General features: G+C 36.7%; 1 protein-coding gene across 1 annotated transcript in view; it reads right to left on the bottom strand.

The window, feature by feature from the left end:
- LOC139413448 (ephrin type-B receptor 2-like) overlaps positions 1 to 7,504 on the bottom strand; it is a 160,828-nt gene extending 153,324 nt beyond the window's left edge. Inside the window, exon 1 of the mRNA XM_071160866.1 lies at positions 7,364 to 7,504. Coding sequence (XP_071016967.1) covers positions 7,364 to 7,415 — 52 coding nt within the window. The 5' untranslated portion in view covers positions 7,416 to 7,504. The remainder of the gene's footprint in view (positions 1 to 7,363) is intronic.
- Positions 7,505 to 18,339: the final 10,835 nt, after the last annotated feature.

Here is an 18,339-nt window from a genome sequence, read left to right as displayed (position 1 = left end):
CGAGCCCCTAACCAACAATGCCGTTTCAAAAAAGTACAGATAAGAATAAGAGATAAAAGCAACAAGTAATTAAATAGCAGCAGTAAAATAAAAATAACAAGCGAGACTATATACAGGGGGGTATCGATACAGAGTCAATGTGCGCGGGCACCGGTCAGTTGAGGTAGTATGTACATGTAGGTAGAGTTGTTAAAGTGACTATGCACAGATGACAACAGAGAGTAGCAGTGGTGTAAAGAGGGGGTGAGGGGGGGGGGGGAGCACTGCAAATAGTCTGGGTAGCCATTTTACTAGATGTTCAGGAGTCTTATGGCTTGGGGGTAGAAGCTGTTTAGAAGCCTCTTGGACCTAGACTTGGCGCTCCGGTACCGCTTACCGTGCGGTAGCAGAGAGAACAGTCTATGACTAGAGTGGCTGGAGTCTTTGACAATATTTAGGGCCTTCCTCTGACACCGCCTGATATAGAGGTCCTGGATGGCAGGAAGCTTGGCTCCAGTGATGTATCCCAGTAAGGAACTTGAAGCTTTCAACCTCCTACACTGCAGCCCCGTCGATGAGAATGGGGGCGTGCTCGGTCCTCTTTTTCCTGTAGTCCACAATCGTCTCCTTTGCCTTGATCACGTTGAGGGAGAGGTTGAAAATAAATGTTTCCATCTAAACAAGGTTGCATGTAAACTAAAGAAATATCAAAGTATGACTATAAATCAACAGTTGTTGCTTGGAATTATTTTAATCTAGCAATATACTGAAATGTATTTTTTTTATTTTTTTTTATGGTATGTTACCAAAGAGGGCAGGCTCTTTCTGACTGGCTCTTGATGAACAAATAGTAGAGTGAACATGGATGGAGAATGAGGCACTGATACATGCACGTAACAAAAGACAGCAGTTCAACATTTTGCCACAATGATGTCATCCCATGCAGAGAGAACACGTTTTTTGTGAAACTGGCATCCCCTCTCGCCATCGGCCAACATCTCTGAGCCCCTCGGATACCCTGGCATTAAACCCATCCTCAAGGTAGCCTATGGATGTCCCCGAAATGTGACACGCAACCTCAAGTGAAACAACTGGTACCAGCACTAATTTAAATTTAGCATGCAAAGTGACAATGCCTGGGCCCTGGGCAGCATGGATTAGGTCTTGAATAGAGGCAGATTCTGTTAAAGTCTACTGTGGTGGTTGGTGTACAGACGAGCTCCCTGCATCTGCTCATTGGGTAGACTAAGAAAACACAGGATTGTGTATGGTTGCTCATTTGACCTTGATTTAATCCCATTTTAGGGCCCTCCTCTCATAGGCTTTTGCTAACACTTCTAGTCCCCACACAAGTACAAATTAAATGGGACTTGTGAATTTACATTTGAAAGCAGGTTTATATTAATTTGGCAGACTCAAAATGCAAATGTTCATAACTCTCTTCAAACAACACACAACAAAAAATACATTTTAGGATAAAACAGAGTAACAAAGAATGAAATACTGAAAGCACTTTGTTTTCTCTCAGGTTTCCACTGTAGCCTATTGGAGGAGGCAACTGCATTATGGCAGACAAACCTCTGGGGCTGCTTACTATCTCTAAGGGTGTTTTCACATAAGAAATTTGTGACTATTCTACAGAATACATTTTGCTTTCACAAGACCTGAAAATAACCGTTTCATGGTACGATTAGCAAGACGCACCTTCTACATGACGTTAACAAGCTAGCTTGTTTACAACGGGCAAAAGAGTACAATACCTGGTACTCAGGATTTGTTTCAGCTAGGGTTCATTTGCATTTCACACATGCTTTATTGTGAGGATCAGGTTACCAAACATTCCGGGATCCTGATCATAAGGGGATATCTGAAAGCGCCCTAAGATATCGCTCTGACATTTTCACTAGATACTAACAAAAAACAACTCCCTTCCTTAGATATGTAATCTGGATCCCAAGTTCTTTAACAGTGCCTCATCCATGGTGTCATCTCTACAACTGTCAGTTACCTAAACCCACAAATTATTGAGGCACGAGTTAGAGAGGTGGTGGAATATACTGTTGACTGTTTGTGCAATTTTAAATGTTGTGCGACGATTGAATTTAAATAAAAATCATGATTTCACACTGAATTAAATGGCTTCACTTTGTTACAATTATCATAACTCCACAAAAAAAGCTAGTCAATAAACCGTGTTTATTCCAAATTTGGTTACTTTATTTTACAGTCCATTATTTACCCAGTATTTACCCAGTCCAGAGATAGGAGAAGGGTAATAAGACACACAATCAGATATAGAGAACCAAAGGTCTGGTACAGCCAAAAGCTTTGTGGTTAACTAATTCAATCAATGACTGACTAGATTTTATAATACTATGCCTGACCTTAAATAGCATAAAGAGTGAATGGACTTACACATACTTTCATGATAACACTTTTTGACAGCCATGGTAAGATTTGCAAGATAAATGTTGTTTTGTTGTTGTTGTTGTTGATGATGATGCGCTCCATAGATACACCTGGTATGATGTAAGTAATGCACCTGCAGCTGATGCAAAGCTAAACAGAATGAGAAGATAAATACACAAGCCTGCCTGGCTCTGCTGGAATAACAGGAGTTATCTTACTGAGCACCTCGATTCCATTTATTACAGCTTGCCTTCAAAAATGTCCCATAGGCCTACCGAGAAGATTTCATATCAACAGGGGCTTGCATTTTTTTTTTTTTTTTTTTTTTTTTTAATTTTACCTTTATTTTACTAGGCAAGTCAGTTAAGAACAAATTCTTATTTTCAATGACGGCCTAGGAACAGTGGGTTAACTGCCTGTTCAGGGGCAGAACGACAGATTTGTACCTTGTCAGCTCGGGGGTTTGAACTTGCAACCTTCCGGTTACTAGTCCAACGCTCTAACCACTAGGCTACCCTGCCGCCCTTAAATCCACAATTCATGGTATTTTAGCCCAACAGCATCCCTGTCTTTTGGTTTAAAAGATAACTAGCTACATCACTCTCAAAATTTAACCACTCTGAAATCCATATACGAAGCTATGGTTGTTAGAGCTGTTGTAATGAGTATGATGGGAGACAGAGTGCTGGTTTCAAGTGCAGGGCGCAGCAGGTGTTTATTTAGTAAAGGACCACGGGAGGAGGCAGGTAGCAGGGTCCAGGGACAGGCAGAAGGTCATACACAGGGAATCCAAAAAGGTAACAGTACAGGCAGGGGAAAAGGCTATAACGTAGTCCAAGAGATCAGGCAAGAGGTTGATGACAGGAAATATGATAGGCAAAAGTACAGGCAGGGAATAGGCAAAAAAACATTGTTAGTGAAGATGGCCAAAACTATGATACACAGGAGGACTAATATGGGAAAAAACAGAGCTCCGAATAGAAAGATGTATCAAAACAGACAATACCTCACAATGATGGGGTGCAAAGAACTGAACTAAATAGTGTGTGTAAATGACATACAGGTGTGTGAATAGGTGATCAGGATTCAGGTGATTGGGATCTGGAGAGTGAGCTGTGTTCATGGGATCTATGTGTTTGAGAGTGTGAGCTGGAAAGTGGGCTGGAAAGTGAGCTGCGTTCAGAGGATGTATGTGTTTGAGAGTGTGAGTTGGAAGCAGACTTTACAGTTGTAGCTGAAAGAATATCACCTGTCATTAATAGAAAGTTCACCTGCTATGCCCAAGAAACGCTAAACAAAAGATAAAACATGAAACAATCTATGTTGTCCAAATACATTGAAAGATACGTAGGGCTAAATAATTAGCCTAACATAAACATAAAAGTTTAGCTATTTGTATTCTCTTCAATTGCTAGGCTATACAATTACGGTAGATATACAAACTTATTAGCTAGCTATTAAAATGATACATCAAAACACCCCAAAACATCTGTTATTTTTTTTAAATCACAATGTAATATAACCAACATTAGGCTTGATCTCAGAGATGTGCCGGAATGTCTATGGGTGTACTTGGACGTTCATTTTTATAAAACCCGACAGAAGAACCTTCGCCAAAGCAACTGTGTTCTGACATCAGAGCCGTCAATACGATTTACTTCAACGTTCCTCTCTGTCGCGTGTTGTTTTTTTTTTTTATTAATGCTGCAGTGACCTCTTTTTCAACTCTCGATTTTTCATACGTGGCCTACTCCTGCAACTTCATTGGATGATCGGCTAGGGTGATACAAAGGGTAAGATGATGGGTTGGAGATGAGACCAACCAGTCACGATACTGAAATACAATAAACATAACAAGTGTTGCTGGCTAATATTGCTTGAGAAATATGGGTTCGGCAATCAATACTTTTATCTTCAGTGATGTTGAATAGTCATGAATGACTATTCAATTACGTAAACAGAAACATGAAAAGGAGTAACTATTAGCCTAATTGTCTCTCCAGAAAGAAAACAGCATTTTCTTCCATGCAACCTTTGTCTGAACGTTCAAATATTTGTATTACATTGTAAATGACCAAGAAATAAATGTATTCTGAAAGAGAAAAGCAAAATAAATAGCTTCATTAATGATATATATTGCTTGCGACACAAATAAAATAGAAAACTCTTGATAAAATAGGCCTACCAAATGACATCATAATATGTGTATTAGCCTGCCACATTGCACAATACGAAACAAAGGCCTGTTTTTTATTGCGGTTTCTAAATATATTTTGCAGTCTCATACATCATCTAGCCACGTTTGCATTCCAGAAAGAGAAAACAGCATGCCACTCTATTCAACGCAATTGGTTGAAATACATTGGTCTGTTATTATTTGTCATGAAGCAGCTTCTATCCTACTGTCTGTGGTTCCACCTCACTCATGACCCTAGAGCCCGAAGACTGCTAACAGAGAAGAACTCCATTCTATCACTAACCTTATAAAGGCAAACACCCATGAGCTTTTTCCATTCAAGCTTTATTTTTCATTTCAGGTGAAAACTATGATGAACTAACTCAAACCGGAACATGTATAGGAATAGTCTGGCCTTAAATAATTTACCTCCAGTAACATGTAGAAAACAATCCTCACTGAATTAAGATATGTTTATATAGAAAACAAAATAATAAGAATGAAATTGAAATAATAATAATAATAATAATATTATCAATAATATGAATTCATGATAACAATATAGTTGTTATAACAATATAACATATAATTGAAAATATAGCAGCTCAGGACAGGTTTCTATATATATACACATAAAATATATATATATATATATATTTATATATAGTTGCTAGGTCACAAAGCCATTGTTTATAATATTCAAATGATTTTATAAATTGCGTATGAGTCTGGTTCCTAGACCCTGAGTCTTGCAAACAGTGTTTCTCTTATAGGTCAAATTATTATTTTGAATAAGGATAGAAAAAATATTTCCAAATGCTAAGCATCATCAACTACTAATTACAGTAAATGTTAAAAAATATACATATATGTTGGTATTAGATGACAAGCAAAGGCATCTACTATTTTAATTGAAAGAATGTAATCAGACAACTAAAAATTGTAGTTTTAAAAATATAGCATTTTACAATTATTATGTATAAATGTTCAATGTGAAAATTCTTATGCTCAGACACAGATGCCTAAACACTACCATAGCGTCGGGCCAGTAACCAAAAATGACGCTGTGGTTTGAATCTCTGAGCCGACTAGGTGAAAACTCTGTCGATGTGCCCTTGAGCAAGGCACTAAACCCTAATTGCTCTTGTAAGTTGCTCTGGATAAGAGCTTCTGCTAAATCACTAAAATGTAAGTATTGATTTATTTTGCCAGTGCAACACAACATTGGATATGTGTATGGGCCTACCTACTCTACAACTATAAATGTCAACTGGAAAGTACAAATTCCCAGGCTTATTTAGGCCTGCCTATGTAACAATTTAGGCAACATCCTTTTCCAATATACCAGTTAAATGATATGCTGTTTGAAATATACCAAAGTTTTATTTATCAACTCTAAAGGACTAGCAAGGTATGTGGAGCACACTTCTCTTCAAAAACTACTATAGGCTACATGAAGATAGCATCCGCTTCTTATTCACTTGGTAGGCTAAGTACAGTAGGTTTTACAGCAGGGATCATCAATAGCTTCAGCCGCATACCGATTTTTTCTTTAGGGTCAAGGCCAGAAAATAATTACAAAAAATATGGACAAAAAATTGACCGCAAGAAGCCCAAACTGATATAATATTTGACTAAAACAAAATGATTTCAACCCTTGTGCCTCTCTATTATGCGTGGGAATACTTGGGAGCAGATTTTCCAAATTAAAATCACTTGGAGCCGATTTCCTGGTGTTTTTAAACTCTTTTATGTCTAACAATGAAAATGTAAATTTATAATATATTTTTAAAAAAATACATATTTAGCTCAGAAAACTTTGGGTGCCAAATAAAACCACCCGCTGGCCGCCAGTTGGGGAACCCTGGTTTACAGAATGTATATATTTGTGTTTGCAGGGAACGTATTTACATTGTGGTTGACATCCTACCGGCATGTAAAGAGGTAGGCTCTACTCATTCTAAACCGCCAACACTCATCCCTTCAAAAGCAAACACAAGACTCGTGTTCTGTGACAAATCATCACACCAAAATAGCACATTAACTGAAGTGTAGATAATCAACCTACCGCCCTATTTTCAATCAAAAATGGATCGTGCTTGGTGGTTAAACATTGGTAGGTTACTGTAGCGCTCTGCTCTCATGAAGTCTGTTCCATTGTGCCACTGAACACGCTGCTCATCATAATTCACAAGAGAAACCTGTGTGCTCCGGCCAGTGCACATCACAATTAGATGCTTCCATTTCCAACAAAATGATTAAGCTATACAACAGATGCCTCATTAATCAAATACAGAACTGTCCATACTAGACACAATCATCTTCAGGAAATGTATCGCCTACTGACTGTTGTTGGTTGTTCATGCTGCTATTTTACAAATTGCAGACAAGAGGAAAATCCATGCTGCTTTATAAAGTAGTCTAACGCGTTTACTTTAGTGTTGAAGGTTGAACTGTTTGAAATTATATAAACCTGGAGATGTATTGACTTGGCATGTATACAATGACATACAGTAGCCTAATAAACATATGGTATGTCCTTCATAACAAACAATAACCTACGTTCGGTTACCTGAGAGGATGAGGGCATGTTGGGTGCAACCCTCATTATAGCTATTGTTAATTATTTCAGTTCAAAAATCAAAGAAGCGGCTTGCCACAATGTAGTCCCCGGAACGTTCTGTGACAGAGGTGTGATTTTTGTCGTTACAACCAGTCAACCACTCAACGTGCTGTGATCCGAAACTCTACAACCAGGTCGGCAAGACGTTTTTTAATGGAATTCAAACATGCTCTTACCTTCTACAGCTATAGCGGTGGGTATTATCCATAAAATCCATAGAATATCCATTATTGGTTTCTTTGGACGAAAGTGTTAAAAGCCCAGACATTCAAATAAAATAAGTCCTGAAAGCCATTGACAGCGAATGCTGGCGGAGATGAGCGGACCTTCACCTTCAATAGAGTAAACCAGACGCCATAGAAAATAACTCAAATCTGAACCAAGTTTGGGCGAAACCAAAAACAGCAGACCAAGGGGTGCCGTGTATATTACAGCATTATCCACGCTAGGAAAATTGCTCCACATCTCAAATTTAGGACATGTGCATATTGCATATATATATGATTTAAACCCTAAAATATATCATAATAAGCCTAGGACTTTTGTTTTTGCTTGTAGTTGTTGATTATGTCACGCTCTCCCCCTGCCAAAAGAAGTTCCACTATCGATACTGTCAATCATAAAGATAGAATCGCCTAACTGCCTCATCTATGTCTGATAATCATGAATTTTAGAATCACGTGGAAGGGTGATAGTCGAGCAATAAGTTTTCTGCCTACGACATTTATGTAGATTTTGTTGTTAGTAATGTATTTTATATTAATGTCTTGACACTCTTGGCAGGTGACAAGGATCATGGATCAGATCATTCAACAAAGAGTAAGTGATGTTACAGTCATTTTTAATGGTCCGGTAAATACCAATCATTGGGTCATTTTTTATAATTGTTTTGTTTAGGAGAACGTCTTCTTTATAGGAAACCCCACTATAAAAGTTAGCTTAGTCTGTTAGTATTATTTACTCAATAATTATGCTTCGGGTATAATTAAGATAAGGGGTAGAAGGGCTGAGTGATATCTTTCAAAGTAATTATAATAATAGGATGCGTGTTCAATTCATGAGCCATCATTGGCTGTCCTCATACATCAAATCAAATCAAATTGTATTTGTCACATGCGCTGAACACAACAGGTGTGGACATTACAGTGCAATGCTTACATTACGTACAAGCCCTTAACCAACAATGCAGTTTTAAGAAAAAATATTGTTAAGAAAGTATTTAATAAAATGAACTGAAGTAAAAAATAAATACAAATGGAAAAGAGGGAAATAGAAAAATAACAAATAATTAATGAGCAACAATAAAATAACAGATGTGAGGCAATATAGAGTGGGTACCGGTACAGAGTCAATGTGCGGGGGCACAGGTTAGTCGAGGTAATTGAGGTAATATGTACATGTACTCTAGGTAGAGGTAAAGTGACTATGCGTAGATAATAAATAGTCTGGGTAGCCATTTGCAAATAGTCTGGGTAGCCATTTGATTAGCTGTTCAGGAGTCTTATGGCTTGGGGATAGAAGCTGTTAAGAAGCCTTTTGGACCTAGACTTGGCGCTCTGGTAACGCTTGCCGTGCGGTGGCAGAGAGAACAGTTTATGACTAGGGTGGCTGCAGTCTATGGCAATTTTTACGGCCTTTCTCTGACACCGCCTGGTATAGAGGTCCTGGATGGCAGGAAGCTTGGCACCAGTGATGTACTGGGCCGTACGCACTACCCTCTGTAGTGCCTTGTGGTCGGTGGCCGAGCAGTTGCCATACCAGGGGGTGATCTACCATGCTCTCGATGGTGCAGCTGTATAACTTTTTTAGGATCTGAGGACACATGCCCAAGTTTATTCCCTGAGAGGGAATAGGCATTGCCATGCCCTCTTCACGACTGTCTTTGTTTGCCTCCAATGAGGACAGCCAAATAACCCTTTTTTATTTATGAGTGTACATGTGTTTGAGCCATTTGGACCTATATGGAAGAAAACGTTGGCAAAATATAGCAATAGTATCAGTGATAAAAAGGTACATTTAGTATAAATCCTGTTTTTCATAATTTGATTTATAATGTTTTTCTCAAATCCCCTGCTGTAGATATTCCAGTGCAGTAATAGATAGCATTAATAGCATTCAAATTACTAGATGGAATAGTCAGTCCTATGTGCTTTTAATATGTACTGTATGGGATGCTGCTGTGTTTTTCATGAGTCATTGATAACTAATGATAATTATCCACTATCTCTGAGTGATATAATATAGTTGATATAAATGATGTATCCTATTCATGAATGTAATTAATGTTTTATAGATATTAATGTTTTATAACACAAAATAGTCATGAATAATGTATCATACAAATCTGTTGTGTTCTATGTGGTTAATGTAATTAGAGTGGTTGTGTTCAGTAACATCATTTTTATCAAACATATTATATCATCCAGAGATAGTGGAAATTTATCATTTTATCCATATGTGTGTATGAGTGTGTGTGTTGTGTTCTATATGGTTACTGTAATTATTTAGCACTTTTGGGTGACATAAACCGAAATCCCCTGAAAGTTTGCGGGTATGGACCTAATAAAGTGACTGACTGGTCCTGGGTTTGTGCACTGTAGATTCAATCATTCAGCTCTTTTTGTTTAATAGTTCATACAATTACGCGGTGTGGTGGAGTTTGGAGAATAAGCTATCTAGAAGCTATTGTGTACCGAACCTACCAGAAAAATATATTTAAATAAATATAATTATAAACATTAACAATGGATATGAAAAGTATCAATGGTAATGTATTTTACTCTCGGAAACTGTAATATGAATTAAAGGACTTAACGTGCCAGTATATGTTTTGGTAAACTTCTCAGCATCTCAGATGACTGATAGTGGCCATTTTGTTTTCTGGTTTCTACATACAGAATGAATGAATGAATGAAATGTATGACTGTATGAATGAAAACATGCATGCAGTACTGTACATGTAATCAATGCATCAAAACATAGTGATTGCAGGAGTTGTATTACACTATAAGCCATTTGAGCTGTACAATCCATATCTCCTCATTGCATCAACTTTGTCTTTAGAAATGATGATGTTATTGTCCCACTTGAATCGTGTAAAATGGTGTATGATAACATGCAACAGTATGGTATGTGTGTAAATATAAACTACTCCTCTTATAATTCAGCTGTCGATAGTCACTGAAAAAGTTTTAGTAGTTAGTATTCTTATGCCGACAACTATTACATTATGAGCAATATAGTATACTGATGAAGGTTACTCAAATTAATATACTTTGTTGAAAGGTCAAGACCCTGAGGATGATGATAAGCTGCATGACCATTTTATTCAAGTCATGTATGCTTGATGATTAGACACAGTTGAGTCATTCAGAGTTCACAAATCATTAAGACTGCCAACAATGGCAGTGAAACATCAAAATCATTATAGCATTACAGTACAGAGTTAATTGCATTTCAACTTTTGACCCTGATTGTACTATGGGCATAATATTGGCTACCATAAGTAATATTAATGGGCTATACAGTTATGGTTGTTATACTTTCACTTAATATCCAAAGGGTCGTCTGCGAAACCTTGGGCAAAAAAGATTGACTGTCAACAACAAAATTACGTAAATATCCCCCCCCCCCCCCCCAAAAAAAAAAATCACAGCATTAATCTTCTTCATGTGGAAGAGTATTTAGCTCAAAGTATGAATGCAGCTTGAAAACAAGCCATAATTGATCCCCCTTAGCTGTTAAGATCAAACTAAGCCCTGAAATTGGCACATCGGGTTGGTACATGAAAGACTAGTACTGCCATCATTGGAAAAAGTGCCAATCATTTTCCAACTCTGTCTTTCTACTTTACAAAATATAAAGATTTTTTTTGGGGGGGTGGGAAATATGAATCATTTGAATATAAAAATGCCATGCTGTAACTTCTCTCCATCAAAATACTGTTGCCAAAGCAATTCTAAAATGTCATTGTTGGTTGGTGGAGAAATTACATCTAAATCTATGTCACTCATGTGCAAAGCCACAAACAGAATTTTTGAATTTAAAACAGTATAAAACCGATTTCCTGTTTCAGCAGCTGGTACTGTAATCCAAATGACTGTACTGATGCTGAGGCATGATGGGTAAAAAAGAAACAGATACGTTTTATATGTGGAGATGACGTACATTGGGAGAGATGCTGTCTTAAAATGGAGCTCAGGACTCTTAAGCAGACATACCGCAATGGAGTCATGGAGCCAAATCATTACATAGCATTTTAACTAAATTGTTTGTTTTACAACATTATGTAAACAGATCTAACATCCTTTATGATATGTTGGTCATATATACAGTCCCCATGAGCATAACATTGTGGATTGAATTCCATTTAACAGTTTCTGTAGTATTGTAGTGTGGGATTGCAGGTTTAGCTCTCTACCATGAATAACCTGCCGATCACAATATTATCTTGCATATTTAGTAGTATTGATATTAGGATATTTAATGCCAATCAATCAGAATTAAAAATATGCCAGATTAGTGTTATTACAGTGTTACTACAAAAGCAACTTAATGTAAAATGTAATGTAAATATGTTACTCTGTTAAAAATAACGGTGCTTTGCAGTTCTATTTAAACCTTGTTGAGGGCCATACATGAAGCGAGCAATAGCAACCTTTTTGGCTCTATATAGCACCATTATTCTAGCAGTGTAAGATATAACTATATATTACAATTTGTTTTACAGTTTACCTTCATGGGACAATAAAGCAAATTTTTCCTCAATTTGGTATTTTCAAATCTTTATGAATTAAAATATCTGTGTTACCCATCCAATTGCAAGGTTTAATTTTCTATGCTTTAAAATGTACAGTGGGGATAAAAATTATTGACACCCTTGATAAAGATGAGCAAAAATGACTGTATAAAATTAATAATTAAAACACTGAACTATGCTCCAAAATATAGAAATTATATTATTTTATGCTAATACAATTGCTCAGAGAAAAATATTTTGTTTAACAAGTAATCTTTATTTTTTTCTCAAAAGGCAGGGGTCAGAATTATTGACACCCCTGTTTTCAATACCTTTAAATTCCTCACCTTCCGAGGACAACTGCACTGAGCCTTTTCTAAAATATTTTATGAGTTGAAGAACACATTGGGTAGGGATCTGAGACCATTCCTCCATACAGAAACATTCCAGGTCCTTGATATCCTTCGTCTGTGCATATGGACTGCCGTCTCTAATTCAAACCACAGGTTTTCAATGGGTTTCAAGTTCGGAAACTAAAATGGCAATTCAAAAAATGTTGATTTCTTTGTGGATTTTGATGTGTGCTTGGGGTTTTGTCTTGTTGGAAGATCCACCAAGTTTCAGCCTCCAGGCAGAGGCAACCAGGTTTTTGGCAAAAATATATTTGTACTGAGTAAAGTTCAGGATGCCCCAGGACAAGTGGAAGCTAAAAAGCCCCATATCATCAACAATCCACCACCATATTTTACAGTAGGTATGGGGTTATTTTCTAACACCAAACCCACCACTGTTGTACATGGCCAAAGAGCTCTATTTTCATGTAATCTGACCCCCAAGCACACATCAAATTACCCCTGCACACATCAAAATCCACAATGAAATGGTTAATTGGACACAAAATCAAAATTTTCCAATGCACATGACTTGAAACCCATAGAAAACCAGTGGTTTGAATTGAAGAGGGCCGTCCATACGGAAAATCAAGGATCTTGAATGATTCTGTATGGAGGAATGGTCTAAGATCCATCCCAGTGTGTTCTCCAACTCATAGAACATTTTAGAAAAAGGCTCAGTGACTTTATTCTCGCAAGGTAAGGTATTGAAAACAGGGATGTCAAACCCCAAACCCAGGCATTGTATTTATGTAACAAAAGTACTCAAGGATATTCAGTCAGACCACCTGAGTTGTGATGAAGATTGCTATAATAATGATGAATTACATACAGATTTGGGCTACATATAACATCACTTTGTAATAGCAGAGTTTAAGAAGGAACACTCTTAATAGCTGAAGGAATCAGATCTGTCCTATTAAGCTAGCTCTGTTGGACCGTTAAACGGTGAGAGCAATTGCTCAGTCTCTGAGTTAATATATGAGGAACTGATTAAGATAATTGTCATAATATGGTACTTTGTGTGTCTTTATATAACTTTATTACTGACATGTTAATTTACACTGTGGACCTGATACGTTTATACATTTCTCTATTTGCAAGAAATGATTAATTCCATCTAAAAGTCTATATTAATTCAATTGTTAACTTTACATTTTTTATTGATACATTTGTGGATTTGTATTTTACCATGGCTTTATGTTTTACCATATGAAGGCTGAAGAATGATAGGGCTTTTCTATTTGAGTACACATTTACACATCCTGAAAACATTAACCTTTCAAAGGGTTATTTAACAACATACACCTTTAGAAAAAAGGGTGCTATCTAGAACCTAAAATGTTTTTTTGGCTGTCCCCATAGGATAACCCTTTGAAGAACCCTTTTTGGTTCCAGGTAGAACCCTTTTCACATAGAGTTCTACATGGAACCCAAAGGGTTCTACCTGGAACCAAAAATGGTTATCCTATGGGGACAGCTGAATAATCCTTTTGGAACCATTTTTTCTAAGAGTGTACAATGTCTTTGTCTTTTTTACTTGAATTTGATAATAACTGCAATTGAGCATACTTGAGCTTTAAGACAGGCATTGTAATCTACTAATCTAAGAAGTGCATTTTGTGTCCTTTTTTCTTGTTTTTGTGTGCTAAAAGCTATGTTGTGAATATTAGAATTAAGATAAAATGTCATTGAAGATTTTTTTTTAACTAAACAATGTAAATGTTTAAGTAGATACATGATAATCACAGGTATAAACTCCATATACTGGTCTACATGAATGTTAATTTTAAGCAAATGTATAGTGTCTCTGTCCAACTAATATAGATATGATCACTGGGTGAATATGGAATTAATGTAGGGGAGAGTTGTAGTTTCATTGTACTCTTTGAAAGTAATATGTTACTAAGGTGTGCAAGGTAAGATCATGTAAATCCATAGAAGACATAAACAGAGAACAGGAATTTATCAGGACTCAATAAAATACTTTCTCTTGCTGCCTGTAATATGACTTACCTTAAGATCATGAACCACTCCTCCTCAGCTGTGTTGCTAAACACAGCATCAGTCTGATTACATCAATAGTGCCATCTAGAGTTTAAAAATAGAACATCTTTGCACTTGAAACTTCAATGGTACTATAAGTCAGGGTAAACATTATTTGTTCTTATTGCCATGGATGGGTAATTCCTACTATGCGGTCCCTTTTCTGTCCCCAGGTAATATCCAATCAAATCAAAATCCAATCAAATTTTATTTGTCACATATGCCGAATTCAACGGTTGTAGACTTTACAGTGAAATACTTACTTACGACCCCTTTCTCTGCAATGCACAGGTAAAAAGTAAGAACATGTAAAAAATGTTTTTTTAAATAAATAGTAACACAATATAATAACAATAAAGAGGCTATATACAAGCAGTTCCGGGTACAGAGTCAATGTGCAGGGGTACGAGGTAGTTGAGGTAAGTTGAGGTAGTTGAGAAAGTATTCACACCCCTTGACTTTTTCCACATTGTTGTGTTACAGCCTGAATTTTAAATGGATTACATTTGGATTTTGTGTCACTGATCTACACACAATACCCCATAATGTCAAAATGGAAATGTGTTTTTAGAAATGTTTACAAATATCTAGAAAATTAAAAGCTGAAATGTCTTGAGTCAATAAGTATTCAACCCCTTTGTTATGGCAGCCTAAATAAATTCAGAAATAAAGATGTGCCTTACAAGTTACATAATAAGTTGCATGGAATCAGTGTGTGTAATAATAGTGTTTAAAAAGATTTGTGAATGAATACCTCATCTCTGTACCCCACACATACAATTATCTGTAAGGTCCCTCAGTCGAGCAGTACATTTCAAAAACAGATTCAACCACAAAGACCTGTTTTTTTTCCAATGCCTCACAAAGAAGGGCACCTATTGGTAGATGGGTAAAAAATCAAATAAAAAGCAGACATTGAATATACCTTTGAGCATGGTGAACTATTTTAATTACACTTTGGATGGTGTCTCAATAGACCCAGTCACTACAAAGATACAGGCGTCCTTCCTAACTCCATTGCCGGAGAGGAAGGAAACCACTCAGGGATTTCACCATGAGGCCAATGGTGACTTTAAAACCATTAGAATTTAATGTCTGTGATAGGAGAAAACATTATAGTTAGTCCACAATACTAACCAAAATTACAGAGTGAAAATAAGGAAGCCTATACATAATACAAATATTCCAAAACATGCATCCTGTTTGCAAGAAGGCAATAAAATAATACTGCAAAGAATGTAGCAAAGCAATTAACTTGTCCTGAATACAGTTTTTTGTTTGGGGCAAATCTAATACAACACATTACTGAGTACCACTCTCCATGTCTTCAAGGATAGTGGTGGCTGCATCATGTTTTGGGTATGATTTTAATCATTAAATACTTTTTTAATTAAACAGAATAGAGCTAAACATAGGCAAAATCCTAGAGGAAAACCTGGTTCAGTCTGCTTTCCACCGGACACTGGGAGATGAATTCACTTTTCAGCAGGACAATAACCTAACACAGAAGGTTTACCAAGCAGACAGTAAAGTGGCAAAGTTACAGTTTTGACGTAAATCTACTTGAAAATCTATGGCAAGACCTGAAAATGCTTGTGTAGCAATGATCAACAACCAATTTGACAGAGCTTGAAAAATAAAAAATATAAAAAATTCCGTGTGTGAAAAGCTTTTACATTTATTTTTGCCTTTATTTAACCAGATAGGCCAGTTGAGAACAAGTTCTCATTTACAACTGCGATGTGGCCAAGATAAAGCAAAGCCGTGCGACAAAAACAACAACCCAGAAAGACTCACAGCTGTAAATCGCTGCTAAACGTGCTTCTATAAAGTATTGACTCAGGGGTATGAATAGTTATGTAAATTTGATATTTTTGTATTTCATTTTCAATCGATTTAACAGGTGACATCAGTAAGGGATCATAGCTTTCACCTGGATTCATCTGGTCAGTTTATTTCATGGAAAGAGCAGGTGTTCCTAATGTTTTGTACATTCAGTGTACGTTTGATATAGAAGATTATGCACATAACAGTGGGAAAATGCATCTAACAGAGTTTACATTTTGTTAGGAAAGATAGTAAAAAAAATGACTAGTGTCAATATTGATTTCTGTTTGTCTAATATATTCATGTTTTATGTATATTTAAATACATATTATTTTGCTAATTACATTATAATTACTAATTACACTTACATATGTATCTATAGCCTAACATGAGTAATTGTAATAAAATGTATATATAGTTTTAATTAGTAATTGTAATTAAATTAGCTAGCCTCAATATATATAAATAATAATCTATTTTGATGTTTTTTACAAACTCAAGATGACAATGTTATTAAAAAGACAGAATTTTTTTTTACAAATAAAATCAATAGAAAGTGATGCAATCTTATGCACAATATTCATTCTTATTATAGGTGTAATATTTTTCAATAATTTTACAAATGTAAACATTCATAAAATTGTTTAAATCATTATTGGTGTTAGTTCCACCCTGTCATTGCTTTATACCCTGTTATGCTTCATTCCACCCTGTCATTGCTTTATACCCTGTTATGCTTCATTCCACCCTGTCATTGCTTTATACCCTGTTATGCTTCATTCCACCCTGTCATTGCTTTATACCCTGTTATGCTTCATTCCACCCTGTTAGGTTGGTATTTTTAAATCATAATTTAACAATACCATCAAATGTTAGGCAGAATTTTGTAGTAACTTGTAGAAATAGAAGGGATCAACAAAACATGTAAAAATGTGGCATGTCTTGTGGGGTATGCATGGGTGTCCGAGCTGTGCGCCAGTAGTTCAAACAGACACCTCGGTGCATTCAACATGTCAATACATCTCATAACTACAAGTAGTGATGAAGTCAATCTCTCCTCCACTTTGAGCCAGGAGAGATTGACATGCATATTATTTATACTAGCTTTCTGTATATATCCAAGGGCCAGCTGTGCTGCCCTGTTCTGAGCCAATTGCAATTTTCCTAAGTCCCTTTTTTTGGCACCTGACCACACGACTGAACAGTTGTCCAGGTGCGACAAAACTAGGGCCTGTTTTTTTATTTTTTATTTCACCTTTATTTAACCAGGTAGGCTAGTTGAGAACAAGTTCTCATTTACAACTGCGACCTGGCCAAGATAAAGCATAGCAGTGTGAACAGACAGCAACACAGAGTTACACATGGAGTAAACAATAAACAAGTCAATAACACAGTAGAAAAAAAGAAAAAAAAGAGTCTATATACATTGCGTGCAAAAGGCATGGTGAGGTAGGCAAATAATTACAATTTAGCAGATTAACACTGGAGTGATAAATGATCAGATGGTCATGTGCAGATAGAGATACTGGTGTGCAAAAGAGCAGAAAAGTAAATAAATAAAACAGTATGGGGATGAGGTAGGTAAATTGGGTGGGCTATTTACCGATGGACTATGTAGAGCTGCAGCGATCGGTTACCTGCTCAGATAGCAGATGTTTAAAGTTGGTGAGGGAGATAAAAGTCTCCAACTTCAATGATTTTTGCAATTCGTTCCAGTTACAGGCAGCAGAGAACTGGAAGGAAAGGCGGCCAAATGAGGTGTTGGCTTTAGGGATGATCAGTGAGATACACCTGCTGGAGCGCGTGCTACGGGACGGTGTTGCCATCGTGACCAGTGAACTGAGATAAGGCGGAGCTTTACCTCGCATGGACTTGTAGATGACCTGGAGCCAGTGTGTCTGGCGACAAATATGTAGCGAGGGCCAGCCGACTAGAGCATACAGGTCGCAGTGGTGGGTGGTATAAGGTGCTTTAGTTAGAAAGCGGATGGCACTGTGATAAACTGCATCCAGTTTGCTGAGTAGAGTATTGGAAGCCATTTTGTAGATGACATCGCCAAAGTCGAGGATCGGTAGGATAGTCAGTTTTACTAGGGTAAGTTTGGCGGCGTGAGTGAAGGAGGCTTTGTTGCGAAATAGAAAGACGATTC

This window comes from Oncorhynchus clarkii, chromosome 7, assembly GCF_045791955.1.
Source record: "Oncorhynchus clarkii lewisi isolate Uvic-CL-2024 chromosome 7, UVic_Ocla_1.0, whole genome shotgun sequence".
Taxonomy (NCBI): domain Eukaryota; kingdom Metazoa; phylum Chordata; class Actinopteri; order Salmoniformes; family Salmonidae; genus Oncorhynchus; species Oncorhynchus clarkii.
This window is presented reverse-complemented; position numbering and strand designations above follow the sequence as displayed.